The sequence below is a fragment of the Dioscorea cayenensis genome, chromosome 6, assembly GCF_009730915.1.
Source record: "Dioscorea cayenensis subsp. rotundata cultivar TDr96_F1 chromosome 6, TDr96_F1_v2_PseudoChromosome.rev07_lg8_w22 25.fasta, whole genome shotgun sequence".
Classification (NCBI taxonomy): Eukaryota; Viridiplantae; Streptophyta; class Magnoliopsida; order Dioscoreales; family Dioscoreaceae; genus Dioscorea; species Dioscorea cayenensis.
Window position 1 is genome coordinate 20,408,731 of NC_052476.1, and position 18,545 is coordinate 20,427,275.

The 18,545-nt window shown below is 34.1% G+C and overlaps 3 protein-coding genes and 1 non-coding gene across 4 annotated transcripts; 1 reads left to right on the forward strand and 3 right to left on the reverse strand.

Annotated features, from left to right (window-relative positions):
- Positions 1–450: 450 nt before the first annotated feature.
- On the reverse strand, positions 451–524 carry TRNAN-GUU. The gene has a single exon. It is a non-coding gene; the product is annotated as a tRNA-Asn (tRNA).
- A 119-nt stretch (positions 525–643) lies between these two features.
- Positions 644–3,218, forward strand: LOC120262874 (splicing factor 3A subunit 2). Its single transcript, XM_039270781.1, has 7 exons — positions 644–816; positions 940–1,109; positions 1,596–1,672; positions 2,072–2,137; positions 2,283–2,357; positions 2,451–2,522; positions 2,598–3,218. Exons 1-7 carry the CDS (start codon positions 665–667, stop codon positions 3,042–3,044), a joined length of 1,059 nt encoding a protein of 352 aa, XP_039126715.1. The 5' UTR covers positions 644–664; the 3' UTR covers positions 3,045–3,218.
- A 1,290-nt stretch (positions 3,219–4,508) lies between these two features.
- Positions 4,509–12,503, reverse strand: LOC120263373 (cullin-1). Its single transcript, XM_039271242.1, has 20 exons — positions 12,388–12,503; positions 12,102–12,296; positions 11,866–11,965; positions 10,807–10,992; positions 10,573–10,620; positions 10,289–10,492; positions 10,141–10,218; positions 9,953–10,042; positions 9,773–9,853; positions 9,608–9,670; positions 7,505–7,540; positions 7,339–7,425; positions 7,098–7,247; positions 6,971–7,026; positions 6,709–6,829; positions 6,469–6,630; positions 5,974–6,117; positions 5,661–5,879; positions 5,396–5,563; positions 4,509–5,140 (listed from the first exon to the last, which is right to left on the reverse strand). Exons 2-20 carry the CDS (start codon positions 12,239–12,241, stop codon positions 5,039–5,041), a joined length of 2,235 nt encoding a protein of 744 aa, XP_039127176.1. The 5' UTR covers positions 12,242–12,296; positions 12,388–12,503; the 3' UTR covers positions 4,509–5,038.
- A 1,971-nt stretch (positions 12,504–14,474) lies between these two features.
- Positions 14,475–16,179, reverse strand: LOC120263355 (omega-hydroxypalmitate O-feruloyl transferase-like). The gene is made up of 2 exons (XM_039271218.1): positions 15,733–16,179; positions 14,475–15,458 (listed from the first exon to the last, which is right to left on the reverse strand). Exons 1-2 carry the CDS (start codon positions 16,177–16,179, stop codon positions 14,553–14,555), a joined length of 1,353 nt encoding a protein of 450 aa, XP_039127152.1. The 3' UTR covers positions 14,475–14,552.
- Positions 16,180–18,545: the final 2,366 nt, after the last annotated feature.

Sequence of the window (18,545 nt, forward strand, 5' to 3'; positions counted from 1 at the left end):
TTTTACTTATTACCCCTTGAAATGTCTTAAATAAACCTTTTGCCTTTACAATCCAATAAAATTTAAAATTACTTTTCACTTCTTCATTTTTCTATGAATTTTGACACCTTCTTAAAAAAAATTAATTATATTTTTATTGTAAATATATGGCGGTCCAACAATCATTCGGCCTCCAGTGACTTGTCAGTAGTCCACCAGTGATCCACTCCACTTCAAATAATCGTCCATTAGTCCAACTGACCTCCAACAACCGACCACCACTGAATTTATTGTACTTTTCAATATAAAATTGTAACTCAATTTTATTTTTCTTTTATTTAATCGTCCATTAGTCCAACTGGCCTCCAACAACCGACCACTACTGAATTTATTGTACTTATAAAATTGTAACTCAATGTTATATATTTTTTAAAATAAAAAAAAAATTGAGTAGGAATGAAAATAAAAATTCGCTAGAGGAAGGGCTTGAACCTTCGACCTTGTGGTTAACAGCCACACGCTCTAACCAACTGAGCTACTCCAGCTTTCATGCTGCTCTTCTCGTCAATATTTAAATCAAGTAAATTTAAATAACGGGTGACCCATTAGCTTTTTAGATCCGACCCGATAAGCCCTATATATATATATACGTGCTCACAGAGAGAGAGAGAGAGAGAGAGAGAGGATGGATCGAGACTGGGGATCGAAGCCGGGGAGCGGAGGCGCCGCCACTGCCCAGAATGAGGCCATCGACCGCCGGGAACGTCTCCGGCGGCTCGCCCTCGAGACCATCGACCTCGCCAAGGATCCCTACTTCATGCGAAATCATCTTGGCAGGTACCAAAACCCTAACCCTAAGCTCTCTTTCTCTTTCTCTTTCTCTTTCTCTTTCTCTTTCTCTTTTTCTTTTCTCTTTCTCTTTCTATATGTTGAGCATTTTGGATCTTGATTTCATGGTAGCTATGAGTGCAAGCTATGCCTGACGTTGCACAACAACGAGGGGAACTACCTTGCTCACACTCAGGGGAAGCGCCATCAGACGAACCTCGCTAAGCGCGCCGCGCGCGAGGCCAAGGACTCCCCCGCCCAGCCCCAGCCTCACAAACGCAAGGTCTCACTTCGCAAGACTGGTAATTTTCAGTCCATTTTGGGGATTCTCTGGATATATTGCTCGAATTCATACTTAGGTTTTTGAATTGCAGCATATACTGATTTCTCTTGAAATAGAAATAGAATGAGATGATAAAATCATTGGTAGAGAGATTATTGAATGATTTTAAATGGTTGTGCATAGTTGTGGCATGTCAATGAGCAATCTTCTCATTTCCTATTAGATTTCTTGAAGAGTTTAGTGGAATATGTTTGGATGATTTATCAATGAGATCAACTTGTTAATACAGAGGCAGGCAAAAAGAGAATTTCTTTTTAGTGTTATATTGTTAAATAATCTTTGCATGCTTGGTATCCAATTAGATCTATCAAGTTTGTAGAGTATATGGATGAATCATTTGAAACGAAATTCTTGGAATAAACTCAAGGAAGGTAGATAGTAAACAAGTATAGCTGTTACGTAGTTGCTTGGATTTCCACTGAAATTTGTGTTCTCTGTGATGCAGTTAAAATTGGCAGACCTGGATATAGAGTAACAAAGCAATTTGATCCAGAGACAAAGCAGCGGTCTCTTCTTTTTCAGGTTTCCAACCGATACTTCTTATTTTTTATTTGTATTATACTGAGTATTCTCTCTACTCACGGCTGGTTATCTGCTAATTTCCACATTATCTGAAAGTTGCCATGATTTTTTTTATTTGGAAATCTCTCCCCCTGTTATATTGCTTGAAGTAACAAATGTAAAATTAAGTGCAATTTGAGAAAATGGTCAAATCCTTTCAGCTATGTGAACTGTTTGATTTATGATGAAAAGTTTCGATTCCTAGCAATGTATTATGTAGCAATATTTTTAAAAGCTTGTCTAGGTTTAGTTCTGTCAGGTTGCAGAGGAATGTTTTGTCAATTTATAGTGTTTGTTTTTATTGATTGCTTGCTATACTTCTGTTCTTATGTTGCTTTTTTAATCTTGTGATGATTTCAGATTGAGTATCCTGAGATAGACGATAATGCTAGGCCCAGGCACCGTTTCATGTCATCTTTTGAGCAGGTAATTCATGATCACTCTTCGAATATGACTGCTTGCGTATGCTTGGCTCCTTCTATCATATTGTGCTCCTTAGCCTATTTGCTCTGTTGTTATTTTCTCCTTTCTAGGATGTTTTCCAACATCTGTATTTTGGTTTTTTTTGTAGAGGATTCAAGCCTGTGATAAGAGATACCAGTATCTTCTGTTTGCTGCTGATCCTTATGAGATCATCGGCTTCAAGGTTTGGTTTTGAACTTTTGATTGACCCATACATATCATTTATGAACATAATGGCTTTTACTGACCTCGCAACATTAAACCTATGCCCATTCAGGTTCCTAGCACAGAAGTAGACAAATCTACCCCATTGTTCTCACATTGGGACCCTGATCTTAAAATGTTTACGGTATGCTGAAAGCTCGACCTTTTCTTGCATCATCCTTAGTGCTCGCCAATTATAACAATTGAGCTCTGTCTACAGCTGCAACTGCATTTCAAAACCAAACCACCAGAAGGTAGCAAGCCTCCACCAGCACCTGCGCCAGGCACCAACGGCACAACAGTTCCCGGTGCACCACCAAGGCCATTGCCACCTCCGCCTCAAGCACCTCCTCCACCTCCACCACCATTGCAAGCACTCCCGCCATCAGGTCCTGGCATGAACGCCCCTCGGCCCCCTCCTATGATGCCACCACCACCTCCAATTGGGGGATCACAACCACTGCCACCACCACCATCAAATGGTCCACCCCGACCAATCACTGGTCCAATACCACCACCGGTTGGTGGTGGTGCCATGGCGAACTTCACACCTGCTGTCCAGATGGGGAGGCCACCGATGCAGGGTTTTCCAGGCCAGCAGGGTGTTCGGCCACCACCTCCACCACCTAACATGGGTCAGCAGATTCCTAGACCACCTATGTCTTAGAACGTTATAATCCTTCTGTACTGTTGAGCTGCTTGAGCAGAGTGGATTCATGAAAGATAGTTGAACATATCAATTATCTTTGCTTTACTTTTTCCTTATAAATGTTTGTAGAACTACAATTGGGAAAAATGTTTATTGATAATATTGATAGATCCGGCTGTATTCATTGTTCTAGTGTTTGGATTCAGGAATGATGAAATTATTGAAACTTGTTATTTAAAAAAAAATACAATTAATCAGTATATGGAGATTGGGGTTGTAAACGAACCAAATTGCTAGTGAGTTGCTCGAAGCTGGGCTTATCTCAAATAAAGCTCATTCATTAAATGAGCCAAGCTTGAGCAGAACTTTTGAGCTCGAATGAATGAGCCGAGCTTGAGCCATATGCTACTTGGCTCATTAAAACTCACGAGCCTACTCAGAGGCTTGATAAATGAACGAGCTTGTGAGCAGGGTTCATTAAGTAAATGAGCCAAGCTTGAGCTTAACTTTTTAGCTCGAATTATTAAACAAGCCGAGCTCAAGTCATATGTTACTCGGCTCGTTAAAAGTCGCGAACTTATTTGAGCTCGAATGAATGAGCCAAGCTTGAGCCATATGCTACTCGGCTCATTAAAACTCACAAGCCTATTCAGAGGCTTGATAAATGAACGAGCTTGTGAGTAGGGTTCATTAAGTAAATGAGTCAAGCTTGAGCTTAACTTTTTAGCTCGAATTATTAAACAAGCTGAGCTCAAGTCATATCGCGAACTTACTCTGAAGCTTGATAAATTAGCAAGTTCACGAGCTCGTTAGTGAATCTACTAACAAGCTCGTGAGCTTGTTCATGGGTATGCTAAACGAGATTGTTCATGAGTCTATGAACAAATATGTCAAATAAACCTAATAATAAATTTACTAGTCATGGACCTACTAAATGAGCTTGCTAAATGTGCAATTTTTTACTAAATATGAATATATTCATATATTAAAAAAAATTCTAAATAAAAATCATTATGATTTATTATTTTTTTAATTTTCTTATTTTTTTTAGCAGAGCTCGAGCTCAACTCGTTTTTATCATAAATAAGCTTTTTACAAGTTTGGACTCGAATCGAGCTCATAACTAATTCTCTCAAGCCAAGCTCGAACACTTATAAAAATCTGTTTGGCTCGATTGCATCCCTTATTGCCAAGCTTTGATTAGCCCCCTTGGGGTTCTTCTTAAAAAGCCTCGATTGTACCCCTTATTTATTGCCAAGCTTGAACACTACAAAGCTCGGTTTGGCTCGATTGCACTTGGAGACCATCAGTAGCCAAAACTGGGATTTTTAAAATTGAAATAACAAAATCTGTAGCTACGCATGAATAATAAGGCTAAATCTCAACCCATCGTGATCCAAACAAAAATTACTTATGACCATAAAATCATATAGCTAAATGGAATTTTATTTGTTTATTTTTGAAAATAATGTTTCCACACCCTTGAAAACAAAAAGAGCTCGCCAGGAAATTACAGTAGAAGAGCAGATAGGCACTTCAACATAAGACATTTAACAAGTAAAAGAGCTCACCAAGAAATGAAGGTAGAAGAGCTTATAGCAGCCTCTTCGACATAAGACATCTGACATTATAAAAACTAAACAGGTTCCATAAAACAGGAGATACGACAGTTAAAAGCCTGTAAAGACTTAAATTTTGCAGCCTACATTTTAATAATTTGGTGTATAAGGATAGGAAGTATTGGCCTGAAGAAAGGCTATAACAATATCAAAATGCGATAACAGGCGGAAAACAAGAACCACACAATTTACAACGGCAGATGTTTATCTTGTCATAGCAGGGCTTCAAGAAAGATATATACTACAGAGCATCGGAATATATGATTTATGACAAGATTTTGCAGAAGCATGGTAATGTGAGCTTTTATTGGAGGTCTTGTTCTCGGGGGCATTTCTTCTTTCTTTAGATAGAATGATCGGTAGATAACATGCCTCAACACGAAGAAACACCAATCAAGCCAAGTACCTGTACGTGTTGGGGTTGTCCTTATCCCTCTCCAAATAGTCTCTTGTTATCAAGTCCTCAATTCGCTTCTTGATAGCCTTGAAATCCGGCTGCAAACAGAGAGTACGAACTCAAGTCACACTATAAAGAAGCACCATAGATATATTCATATTCGTTCAGAATCACCGCAAGGTAACATTATAAAATGATTAGACCAGTCATTGGATCTAAATTGGAATTTTGCTTGATTAGTCACAGAAGTTCAATTGGACGTTGAAAACAGGTGTCCTTAAGGTTGCTATCCTTACAGTTCTGTTGGAAAAGACGATGAAGCAGATAGTGTTGAAGAGAAACTTTGGTAATACCTTAAACATGCGTCCAAGCTGCTCCACACACTCCATAACCAGCTGTTGGTGGCCTAACACTTTACGGCTCTTCATAATACGAACAATTGACGCATCAATAGCATACCTTCGGTCCTTATCTACATCTTCTATCACCTTCTTTTTCTCGTCCACTGGTGGAAGCGGTATCTGCGGTTTAAGTAAAGATTTAAATCCTCAAAATATAGTGAAAAGCAATGATAGTTTTAGTGCATTTCAAAATTCCAAGTAGGAATAGAATCAAAACCTTGATACGTCTCATTTTGTCCGTAAACTTTGAATTGAACTCAAAATAGTCAGTAGGCGAGATGTTTTTAGTATTTGGCTCTTTATTAAGGATCTTGTATTTCGCACAAGAAAGAGAGTGGAGCAATCTAACTACATCATCATCCGTCAAGTTCAGTTGAGCCATAATCTCTGAATAACTTAATCTGTCTGAGGCATTAAATAATAGTAGCGCAGATGCCTGAAGAAAAAACCAACCTCAAATATAATATGTGAGATCGCGATAATTAGTCAATACCTCTACAATTGGAGGGTAAAAAGTTTTGCAAGAAAACCTGGTAAGTAGTCACAATTAGCTCCATGGTTTTAGGCTCAAACTTTCCATTGATGTTGCAGGTACCTAATGAATATATCCATGTCAGTTTTCTGTGTTTGGTTTTTGTCTGATAGAACTCTTTGAACACTTCCACACACTTGACCTGCATATTCCACAGAACCAATGTTAGTAACTAAGCTATCACATTTTACATATAAAAGTTCGAATAAATAATATGATACAACTATTAAGTAGCCTGATCCACATAGTAGAGTGATTTCAACATATTATTGTAAATTTATCCAAGTTAAATCATTCGAAATAAATCATACTAGAACAACAAGTAGCATGAATCAAGACGTAGTTACATGGATTTTAAGAGAAATCATTCATGATAATTAATTAATAGCACGTCTAGAAAACAAAGAACCAACTGCTAAATAAAAGAATCATCCCAGGCATAACATCAGTAATCAAGTAAAATAAGGTGACAATAACAGAACATTTTACTAACCATTTCTGCTGGAAGGTTGAGGTCGAAGGTTTTATAGCTTGGCCAAAATCCAGTAGTTAGAACGGTAACTGTGAGATCAATTCCAGGATTTGCATTTGCATTACTGTTAAGATATTCCTCAAAGCTCGATTGATTTTCTCTAGCCAGGGTTAAATCAGTTACCTGAAGGAAAGAAAGAAACGTAAAAAGAAAAATAATAGCTATTGCCAAACAAATGACTTAAGTTCTGAAGAATCAAACCATGCCCTCCATCTTGGAAGTGAACTGCCCTCCACATTGCTGCTTCAACTTTGTCAAAATACTCCTCTCATGATCATCATTGGCACTTTTGTCAAACAGCAACCTTCGTGCAAGTTTTTTCCTGTAATGAAGTTAGCAGTGACTGGGTCAGCATACAGACAATATGTGAAGAGCACCGTAGCCTTGGAACATGGCAACAAAAAATATGGTTCTAAGCAATAGAAACAGTTTTAAACAATATGAATGAAGAGAAACAGTTTACCGGTAAAACTCAGCAAAAAGATCCTTATCACTGATATATGCAAGCAATTTAACCACCTGCAATTAATGGAAGTATAGTTAAGACGGTGCTAAGCTGCAGCAATAACTGAAGAAAGAAATTCAGTAACCTTTTCAAGTGTCTCTTCAATAGCTTCATCACTTAATTTCTCGCTGCCACCCTTCTTTAGTATGTTATCACAAAAAGTAGCCAACAACTCGGCACTTGAACTACCAGCAACACCTTTATTGCAGAAAACTTCAAAGGCCTCTTTGAGTGCCTGGTAAAAGAAAAAGAAGAAGCATTAAATTAATAGAAATCAGACCACGTAAGTACAGCCCAAAAAGGAAAAAGAAAAAGAAGCCACATACCTTATGGAAAAGGGAGTGGTTCTGAAAGCAATCATTTACATAGGCCAAGTATTTGTCATGCAGTTCAATGACCTTGCGAACAAAAACCTGAAATTGGACAGTATATGGTTCATGCAATTGGATCACCCTGTCCACCTTGAAATTTATTTAAAAGTATGAAATTTACCTGCTCTTGCAAGCCGACCACATCTTTTTTCTCGGCCTGTATAATTTAGAGCAATAAGGATTGTTGGAAAAGCAAATAACAAGCCGAAATTGTGTAACATGAATCATTTAGAAAACAAGCACAAAAACATACGCAGCATATGACAAGATGCATTAATACAGGCTTTTGAAGAACACATGTGGCGACGTGGCAGAAAAAAAGTCAAAAGAATAATGAAACTATAGTAAATCACATAGCATAGTTGTTAGAGGCGCACTGAGGCGCAAGGCACACAAGGCTCAAAGGCCAGCGTCTTTATGTTTGTCAGGCAGGCAGTGTTAAGAAGGCGCAGAGTAACAGCTGGGCGCCAGGCAAGGGCCTAGGCGTACCACCATAGATCCTGCCAAGTTTGTTATGTTTTCTTATTTTTTACATTGACTTTTAATCATGTCCACACATCTTGGCGACTGGAAATAAGGAGAGCCTACATAAAACTAAAATATACAATCAAAATCCACTTAAAATTAAAGCAACCACAGCCAAGCAGAACACCAAGATCGGCACTCCAGTTCCACTACAGTTCCAGGCCATTGAAGGGAAAAATAAGGCATCTTCTGCTACTTTGAGAACCCGCTTAATTCTTAGAGATGGTGGATGATGAGAAAGAAAATTTTGGAGATGATTATTTCGATGAAGAGAATGATGAATTTGAAGAGAAAATTGATGATGTGGGTGGTGATGATAATGATGATGGATTTGATGATTTTGATGATAGTCACTAGACTTTATAATTCGAGTTAGCACTTAGGACTCGATGCATGCATTATATCATGCTATTGCATTTTGTATTGAACATTTGAAAATTATTTTGTATGTTATTGGGTATATTAGTATGTCTTCTATGATATTAATCATTAGGATATTCTAAAAATTTAAAACATATAACATGAAAACTATTTTTTTATTTTTTTTAATCAGTGCACCTAGTGTCTCTCGGGTGGGCGCCTACACCTTGCGCCTTTTGCCTAGGCCCCACGAACCCCTTGCGTCTATATGTGCCTTACGCCTTTGACAACTATGTCACATAGATATAATAACTCCCTTGCGAATTTCAATATCATACAGTAATTACCATTTATTCCCACAGCCTTTTAGAAAGTAACAGAATTTATATATTTTGCAGGTGACAGCTCACTAAACTGATGAAAAAGTATAGCAGCATAACCAAGTGATGAAGTAATGTACTTCTTATGTACTTCTAATGAAATGACAAAATAAGAGCAATTCTACAAGTTGTAAGACCAATAGAAAACTATGCTAAACATAATAGGCATATAAGATTCTGTATTGGCAAGAAAAAAAGGCATCCAAGGAAAATAAGATCTTTGGTCTTGCAATATCTACTTGTAATTGGAAAATCCATTTCTACATCACAATGATAATTCTTAGAAAACCAAAAGTAAATATTCTTCCATTTCTGTCCAAAATATGAGGTCAAAATATGTGATTTAAATACGCGAAAAACGCCAATTATACCACAGTCATACACCATTGTATATGTTTAAGTCTATGAAAATAACTCTTAACACATGGAATAAATCAATGCTCATTTATAATCTATATAGCTCAATAATATTGAATTATATATGAATCAATTCAAGGAGAAAGACAGCCTCAAGCATGTTCAAATTCTGAAAGCTTGTAACAGACCAGATGCCACTGGTTACAGAGGAATCAAGACAGGCTCAGTCAGAAACGCTTAGTTGAAAGCAGCGGAGGGAAAAGAACAAAACCATGTATATGATCTCAAAAGTTACTATTGATGAAATTTGGACATATTCCTTTACTTAATAAATGCTTTCTGGATGACTAAAACTGTATAAAAGTGGTGTAATATTCTCCAAACAATGGCATGAATCATATTTTAAAAACCTTCACATTATTCAAACAACTGACAAGCTATTAGTTAGTTGACTATCACCTGCCTATTAGTTAGTTAACTTGCAAGTTCAAGCACATTTTTTAAAAAAAAATCCAGACACAACTTTGAGCAATCTTACAAGCAGGTCACACTTACAGCATATTAAGATAAAATATGCATGTACCAAGTACCAACATGTTTACCTTTTTGTTACTTGCGGCATCTTCTGCTTGTTTGACTAAGGCTGTACCTTCAGCAGTGACATGCTGCATAAGATAGAAGAGCCAGTTTCCATATTTTCGAAATTTGAAAGTAATAATGACCATAGAAGCCTCCCCCAAGAAAATTCAGAATATTTGAAAACCCACCTGCTTAAAAATCAAGGAAACAGGATCCAAACCACGAGGTATCCTACAAAATAGTCTATACATCCTTGAAAGATCATCGACCTGTGAAATGCGAAAAAAAAATTAACATGACCTTCCAATTAAATATAGATTTAAAGCATCCTTTCACAAAAACTAAGAAAAGAAATGTCCTAATTATACCTTGTCATCTCGAAGCAAGGCATGGCATCCAGAATGTTCCTTTTCCAGAAGTTGACTTGCATATACATATAGCAATTCATGTTGCACTTTCTGCATAAAATAGAAAAAAAAATTGAAACATGAAATTTTCATTTAAGATATTTTAATAATTCATTTCAGTTAAATTTAAATTTATAACAGAAACAAACCTCCAACAACTTCTGCTCGCTGCTAGAGTGCAGATAATGAGAAACTCTATCCTTCTCTCTCTTCAAGCACTCCTCAGCCTAGACAACAGCCCAATAATGGTGATAAATGCAACCATCACCAGCACAATTTACTTATCTAAGGAACTACCTTTAACATGTAATCTGGGCACGAGTCCTCCAAAATCCAATTTGATGCTTTTCGAGAATAATAGGCTGCAGTATCTTTGAGCATGGCTGCTTCAAAATCATTTTCATAACAATCCATACTTCCCAGCCCAATTTCCACAAATATATCCAAGACGTTCTTCAATAATGCCCGATCAATCTGCTCCCCTTCCCGTTCTTGATCAATCTGCAGGGATAATAAGCTTAGAAAATCATAAAGAAATACGATTGTATGTAAAGATTTCAAAGAAAAAGACAGCCATGTACCAAAGAAATCACAGCATCTCTCACTTTTCCATTGATTTCTTGATATACCTGTTACATGGTAAAAAAATGAAAAATTAATGCAGGGAAACAAAATATACTTCCAGAACATGGCGACAAAAGGGAACGTAAATGTGGAACATGTGAGAAGAAGCAGAAAGCATATGAGGACCCACATTGCAATAGTATAGTCCAACATAAAGAACATGTATTGGAGTGTAACTGATGGTAGCTCACCAAATTACGAAAGCAAGTCAGCCCAACTTCATTGAGTGCAGGAAGTGATCTCCGAGCAATAAAATAACGATCAAGATAATGAAAAAAGCGAGAAAGCCATCTGACCATAACTTTATGATTAGACCATCTCTTCACTAGTTCTCTCAACATAAACTCATCATGCTTCTCCCTTAGTGATGGTAATACCTGCATGAGTTATTTAAAAAAAATGCATCTTTACAAAAGAAGAACAAGAACAAATTGATTTGCAGTTGAAAATAAACAAGTTTTAGTAATACTTTTTATAAAAATCTAAAACAAGGCTGATAAAATGTGATAAAAACCATTCTGGCTCATGTAGCATTTGATGATATTTACAGATGCTAGCAAAAAGTGATGATAAAGAATGGATATTCAACAGATTAATTGAAAAATGAAATAATACATCTAATATTACTTGAGTAATAAATAAATAAGTAGATTCTTAAAACATTTCCTTTTCTCTAGAATAGTTGTGATGGCTCTCCCCACTGATTGATCCAATATTCACACTACCAGAAAATTTAAGTCTACAAAATCCATTGCTAGTTCATCAAACAAAGCAGCAAACCGATATGTTAGTATCACCTCTGCTTGACATTATATTTTCTCAATTATTCATTCCTTTGTACGACTAATAGTTTCACACTGAACAACTTGCACTGATTACACTGCTTCAAGCCAAAACAAAAGGATTTTGTGGTCTCAAACAAATCTTTGGGTATTTGCATTGATGCTTCACGGTTTACGCCAAACAACAATTTCAACAAAGACAAATACACCAAATCGATTACCACCTACAATGTATTAGTATTATGCCCAGTGGCTGGCTTTGAAAAACAAGAAATGCTTTGCATCACAATGGACCCACACAGACAAGGAGTGAAACAAATCCATCTACAACTTGATTCATCAAATCTATCTACGCCCCAAAAGATTTTTCTTTTGGGACGAAAGTATGAGATTCAATTGAAAAATGCACGTCAATCCTTAACCAACAATCACTGTGAATTTAGAAATAAAGATTGAAAAACAGCTCACCGTCGCATTAATATACTCCTCAAACGATTCCCGATACTTATCATACAGCTGCTGCGAGTAATCATGCGGCGGTTTCTGCGTGCACATATTATAAATCGTCCTGACCCCAAAAAAAACACAAGAAATGGAAACAAAATCAAACCCTCAAATCCAAAACATCCCCAAAAAACAAAACACAAAAATCAACAAAATTTCACACAAAACTAAGATGCACAATCAAAGACAAAGCGCAATACGTATAAAGCATCATATAATCCTCAGAGCTGAACTGCGATTCAGGAAGTCCTTCAAGGATATTCTTCAGCTTGGTAATCCCCTTCTGCATGAACTCCCATCCTTGCTCCAGATCTATCGTCTTCCTCTCATGCATCGCCATCCTTCCCCGTCCCCCAGCTCTTCCCCAACAACCAAAAGATCAAACCCCTCAAATTCTACACCAAATCGAGCAAAAATCAAAAGATCCATCAAATCAAAGAATACACAACGATCCAAGCAGTCAATAGGTAGGATGCGGAAGCTCACCTGAAGGAAAACACAAACCCTAACCCTAGAAAATCTGGAGGAATCGAAGGAGGAGGAGGAGTCGGCGCTTTGAGAGGAAAGAAGGGCGCTGGTGAAAGGACGGGGAGATGTCTCCCCCGTAAATATAAAAGAAAAAAAAAAGTTTTTAATATATAAAACTTTTTTTTTTTTTCCCATTTTAACTTCCATTTTTTATTTAAAAAAATATATATATAGTTTTTCTCAAAACAAAATTTAAATTTAAATATTTTTAAGAAATAAAAATATATAAAACTTTATCATGTATATTTTCTTTTTTTCAATATGATGTCAGTTTTTTATTTTTTTTATTTTGTTTTTTTTTAAAAATTTTTTATCTAAATTAATAGATTACCGAAAATACCCCCGATACGAGGGGTGGAAAAAGATATAACATAACAATAAAAAATCCCGGTATTTACTGTCGTTTAGAATTAGATCATGATAGAATTTTTTTTTTATATTAGTACTATAATATCAGATTGGGGATAATTTACTTGTGTAAATGGGATCCCATATTTTTTTGTTGGGTCTTTTATGTAAATAGATAAAAGCTCAAAAACTCAATTGAATAACCACAATATGGCAAGCTTGCACATGACATGATTGATAGAAAAAGTTATGAAATTAGAGTAATTTTATAATTTTAATTTAATTTAATTATAAAAATAAAATATTTGAATGTTGGGATTATTGTGAGATTTCATAAAGGATTTTAAAAAGAATTGAAAGAGTTGGAAAGCTTGCTTTGCTATAATCTTAAACTTTATAAATATATCCTCATTTACAAATTTTCCCCCAAATGCATTTATTTTATATGTATGTTTTTATGGATCTGATTTAAACTTTGCAATTTTAGACATATTATAAAATTTATATATTTTTTTGTTTTTATAAACTATATTAATAAATAATTCATATGAAAAATGTTTGGGTTAATTTATATTTGGTATTGGATAGGATCTGAATTTTTTTTTATTTTTTTAAATTTGATTGATTCAAATAAAAACTAACTGATATTTTTTTTTTTTTTTGCTTAATAAAATGATGATATTGAAGTATTGGAACATTATCAACAGTGGCACCATTATTGTCTATGTTCCCACCTTCATAAATATATATCATCCATTTTTCAGTGTGGTACTTTATAATTTATATTTATATGAAAATCAGCACACATAAATATAAATATATGAAACTAAAATATAAGTACCTTTTTCTTTTTTTTTGAAAATAAAATGTGGTTCCAACCTTTGCAAAAAAGAGTTTTTGCTTTGGATGCTCATACAAACCCAAAAATAAAAATAAAAAAATACTGATAAAAGTCCTATATTTTTTTTTTATTTACTTATACACCATTATAAATAACTTTTGATCTCCTTGTGTACCCTTCAAACTAGAACTCAACTTGAAGAATTTTATAAAATACTATTCCTCACGTATCCTCTTAACTATTCTGAAAAAAAAAGATAAACTTTATAAAACTTATACATAAAAATTTAATTATATAAATAAATAAATGTATTGTATAAAGATATATATAGGGAAATGTGGTTTTTAATGAAAATATATTAAAAATTGAGCATTATAAGGGTGTGCATGTTATATAACAAAATGAATAGCCTATTCGTCAAGGCATATCAAAAGAGTCGACACTATTTTTTTTATACGTGTTGAAGACCTAATATCATTAGATTAAGGGGAATTTAGCTACAAACAATCTTCTCAAAAAATAAAGTAAAAATTTTATATAGAGATGTCCCATAGTTGCTGTTAAATTTTTTTTCTTCTGTATTTAATGGCGTTATATACAATACCTAACCGTATTGAAAACAAACTGATTACTAGTAACTTGTACATCACCTCTGTATCTAACATCAAACATGTCCCAGTTTTTTAAAGTAGCTATGACAAACTTAGAAAACTTTTATTGTAATTTATAAATGAAAAGTAAACTTTTGATAAACTTTAATTATGAAGCTATATATATATATAGATAGATAGATAATTTGAATGTTGTAAAAGGATTATATATATTAAAAAAAAAGAGAGAGAAAAACCATGCAAAATGCACGTGCAAGCCACCAACTTTCAAATATATAATTTATAATATATTAACATCAATAATAATGAGACAATAGCTTTGATTAAAAATCATAGACAAAGCACAAGAACTTCTCCATCTTCATCTTCTCCAAAGACATCCACACATTGACACCACCTTCCTTTCCATTCCCATTAGAAAGAAGCAGTACAAACTCATCCATTCCACTCACCACTGGTCCTCCATGAACAAGCTTCCCATGACCAAAATCAAGCTCATGGAATGGCAACTTCCACCATGCAGACACATAGAAGTTTTCATTCATAGTTGAAGGCACTCCTCCTCTATGAACTTCCAACCAATCAATCACTGATCTCACATACTCATCATTCACTCTCTCAATGGCTGCCTTCACTTTGTCCACACAAAATGAGAATGGTTTGTCTTCAATGTCCATAACCTTTGCTGTTGCAGCAGTAGTGATGACTGCATTACCAATGAAGTTTGGAGGCAGTGGAGGATTGAGTTTGGTTCTAATATCAACTGCAAACAAGACTGAGGAAGTGGCAAGAGGGTTGTCAAAGACTGTCTTAGTTCTTGTTCTCCAAAGATGAGCAACCATGGCTTCAAAGGAGGAGCAGGTTGTCAAGGCTTTAAGCTTGAGGGAGTTGATCATAGAAGTGGTGAAGGAGAAGACTTTGCAAGTGTGGGTGGGGGAGAGGGAGAGGTTAAGGGGTAGGTTAGTGAAGGAAGAGGGAGAGGAGATGGTGTATTCTGAGTCATGGTGGAAGGTGATGAGAGGTGGAGATCTTGGTTTGATGTAAGAGTACCTGTCAAGGTTTAGGGTTAGGGTGGAGTGCTTTGTTTGGAGATGTAAGGGTATTGCTTGTGTTGATGATTTGCAAATGGAGCCAAGAGTTAGGAACATCTCAGCTGCTGCTCTTCCATCCATGATGCTGTGGTTTGTCACAAAGCCTATGGAGTACCCTCCACAGCTGAACCTGGTTACCTACATGCATATATATATATATATATCCTTCTTTTAGTTATATATATATGCAATTGGTTATTTACTATATATATATATATGTATATTTGTATGTATGTATGTACTGTTTGCTATTATATGATTTGGTGGAAAAGAAAAGAAAAGAAAAGAGAGGATATAGTACTGTCATTAGATAGATAATATGTATATATATATATATATGCACTTATATATGTACAATAATAATAATAAGAAGAAGATTATCAAAAAGAGATATATATATATATGAATGAACCTGAATTGTGAACAGTGGAGTATCATTGAGGCTGAGAGATCCATCAATCCTAAGAATAAGATGGTGAAAAGAAGGATTGGGCAAGGAGACATCACCCAAGTTACTCAACTTAAGCCATGAAGTTGCACCAACAAACAACACCCCTCCATTGTTGCACACCAGCTCTAACCTCTTGTTCTCTTCATTATAACCAAGTCTCCCAGCCATGAAGTAATAAGGTATCAGAAACTTTTCAGATATAGTTCTTCTTACTTTCTCAATTACATCATTTGTGGATGATTCCAAGCTTTCAAAGAAGAAGATTGTCTCCACAGGGAATGCCACAGTTTGGTCTATGTTTGAGAGATAAACTCTTTGTGTTGGATTTGGATTTGTGGGTGAAACCAGTGTGACTGGTTCTTCTTTGATGATGTCTTCCTCTTTTAGTGCCACTGTTATTACCTCCATTCCAACTGAGTTTTGAAGTAGTTTGAATGTTTATATATATATATATAATTCATGCATGCATGCATGTATGCATGAATTTTACTATTCTAGAAGACACACTGCATGCATTGCTTTGAGAGAGAGTTTAGGAGAGACTCTTTGTGCATGCAAGAACATGATCACATGGTTCAAGAGTGTGGTGGATGGTATGATTGTTAAGAAAACATAAAGCCTAATTACTATTATTATATATATGTATGTATATATTTTGTATATATAGTTTAATGGATAATTAGAATTTTCTTTCAGTTTAAATCTCAAGTTTAACTCGCATTAGATGGTTCTTATTTTTAAAATTTTAATTTAATGATCACAGGGGATCAAGAAAAATAATTAAATAATTAAATAAATAAATCAAGATGGTATATGTTAATTATGACATCATACTAAACGAATTTTAATGTGAATTTTAAAATATTAAAAAAAGCATATTGGTAAAACTAATTGAACATATATTCAAACTACATGACATGTGAATGACTTTGAAACAAAGATTAATACAAAGTTTATTTTCAGCCAAAAAAAAATTCTTTTTGCAAATGTTGAAATATTCCTATTTGCCCAAGTGATTCAAAGTTAGATAACTTTGACTATGTTTCTAATTAGTATGCTAAATAAATTGACTGAAAAAATGGGTGGTGGAAGTTAATAATTTGAAATAATTCTTATTAAAAATCACATATACATATAAATGAAAACAACATCAAAAACAGTTATGCTAATAATAATAATAATAATAATAATAATAATAATAATAATAATACTATTATTATTAATATCATTAACCTCAAAACAAGTTGTAAGTTTATCATGAGAGATCAAACCCAATTATTATCATTGTAAAAATTAATCTAATTATTTGTATGGACAAATCCACCTTTGAAATAATCATAAATTACTCTTTTTAAAAGTTAAATCTTAGTTATTTTAAATAATAATAATAATAATAATGGCAAAACAAGGGGCGGCATGATGAAAATGGACGGTGGAGATCTTAATATAAATCACAAAAAAATGGATTGACTAACTTGATGGTCAACAAAGTCAAAGTCAATGTGTGTTGTGGGTCCCACTTCACACTGATAATACACACACAAAACTCTTTATTCGTGTATCAGCATCACATGATGAGGATTATTAATTAGTGTTTTTCTAATACAAATTTAAAAAAGGGCATTTTCGTAGTTTCCCTCATGTTCGTGTCTCTTTCGTATGATAGCCGCGCACTCCAACGAGCCCCACGGCCGCATCCTCTGTGCTCCAACTCATCCCCTCTTCGCCTCTTAACAGCATTTCAAGTACAAAGTTTTTTTTAATATTTTTTTATTTTTAAAAAAACATTTTAGTTGTATATTTATTTCAAAAATATTTTAATGATAAATCATCCTACAAATTACATCATCCCACCTTTTTTTTTATATATTTAGTATAAATTAAAATAGTAATTTTTATAGTTTAATAGTTAAATTTTTTATGACAGTCATAAAATTTTTAGTATGATTAATATATCTTTATTTATAAGACTCAGTTATTTATGATCTATTATATATATATATATATATGAAGTTTTATAAAATCTTACTTTTAAAGATTATATTAAATTTTTAGTAATGGTATTTATGCATGGATATGTGTGTGGATAAATTCAAATAATTATTTAATTTATGTTTTAATGATTTATATATTATGAGCATTGATCATTTATAAACGTTTGCAATTCAACAGTTGTTCACTGTTTCATGACACTCATTATCTTTCACTGTGCTCCATAATGTGTACTAATGTACTATGTTCAATTGTGGATGTTCTACGGACGTCCGCAGTTGACGCATTCTAATATATGATTATAACATAATTAATATATTTATTCCACATATTATGTGCTAGGATTGATAGCAATTTTTTAAATTAAAATTTAAAATTAATATATTTCATATATTATATAATTTACTAATCAAAATAAAATTTTAATTAAAAAAAATCACAATCATTTAAATAAGAGTGACAATACAATAATACAATAAAACACAGAAAATCAGACAATAAAAATATAACATAAAAAAGAGAAATAACCCAGAAAGAGTAAACCCTTGAGAGAAACCTCACGGGTATTTGGGTATAAATTTATTACTAAATATGGAATAATTATTAAAAAAATATTAAAATATAAAAAATCCACTTAATAACCTTGACATAAAAATGTAATGAAAAGACTTCTCTTAAACACGTGTCAGAAAATTAGACGACATTGAACACAAAACCTGTGTATCTGATCTATTGACAACTTCTTGTGATAATAACTCAATTCTTTAATTTCCGAAAATGCC

Coding starts and splice junctions, on each gene's coding strand:
- LOC120262874 (XM_039270781.1), top strand. CDS start 665: ATGGATCGAGACTGGGGATCGAAGCCGGGGAGCGGAGGCGCCGCCACT. Junction 817..939: donor ATGCGAAATCATCTTGGCAG/GTACCAAAACCC, acceptor ATTTCATGGTAG/CTATGAGTGCAAGCTATGCC. Junction 2,358..2,450: donor ATGAGATCATCGGCTTCAAG/GTTTGGTTTTGA, acceptor ATGCCCATTCAG/GTTCCTAGCACAGAAGTAGA.
- LOC120263373 (XM_039271242.1), bottom strand. CDS start 12,241: ATGGCGATGCATGAGAGGAAGACGATAGATCTGGAGCAAGGATGGGAG. Junction 10,993..11,865: donor AGGAGTATATTAATGCGACG/GTGAGCTGTTTT, acceptor TAACTCATGCAG/GTATTACCATCACTAAGGGA. Junction 10,043..10,140: donor GCGAGCAGAAGTTGTTGGAG/GTTTGTTTCTGT, acceptor TATTTTATGCAG/AAAGTGCAACATGAATTGCT.
- LOC120263355 (XM_039271218.1), bottom strand. CDS start 16,179: ATGGAGGTAATAACAGTGGCACTAAAAGAGGAAGACATCATCAAAGAA. Junction 15,459..15,732: donor CTCCACTGTTCACAATTCAG/GTTCATTCATAT, acceptor ATATGCATGTAG/GTAACCAGGTTCAGCTGTGG.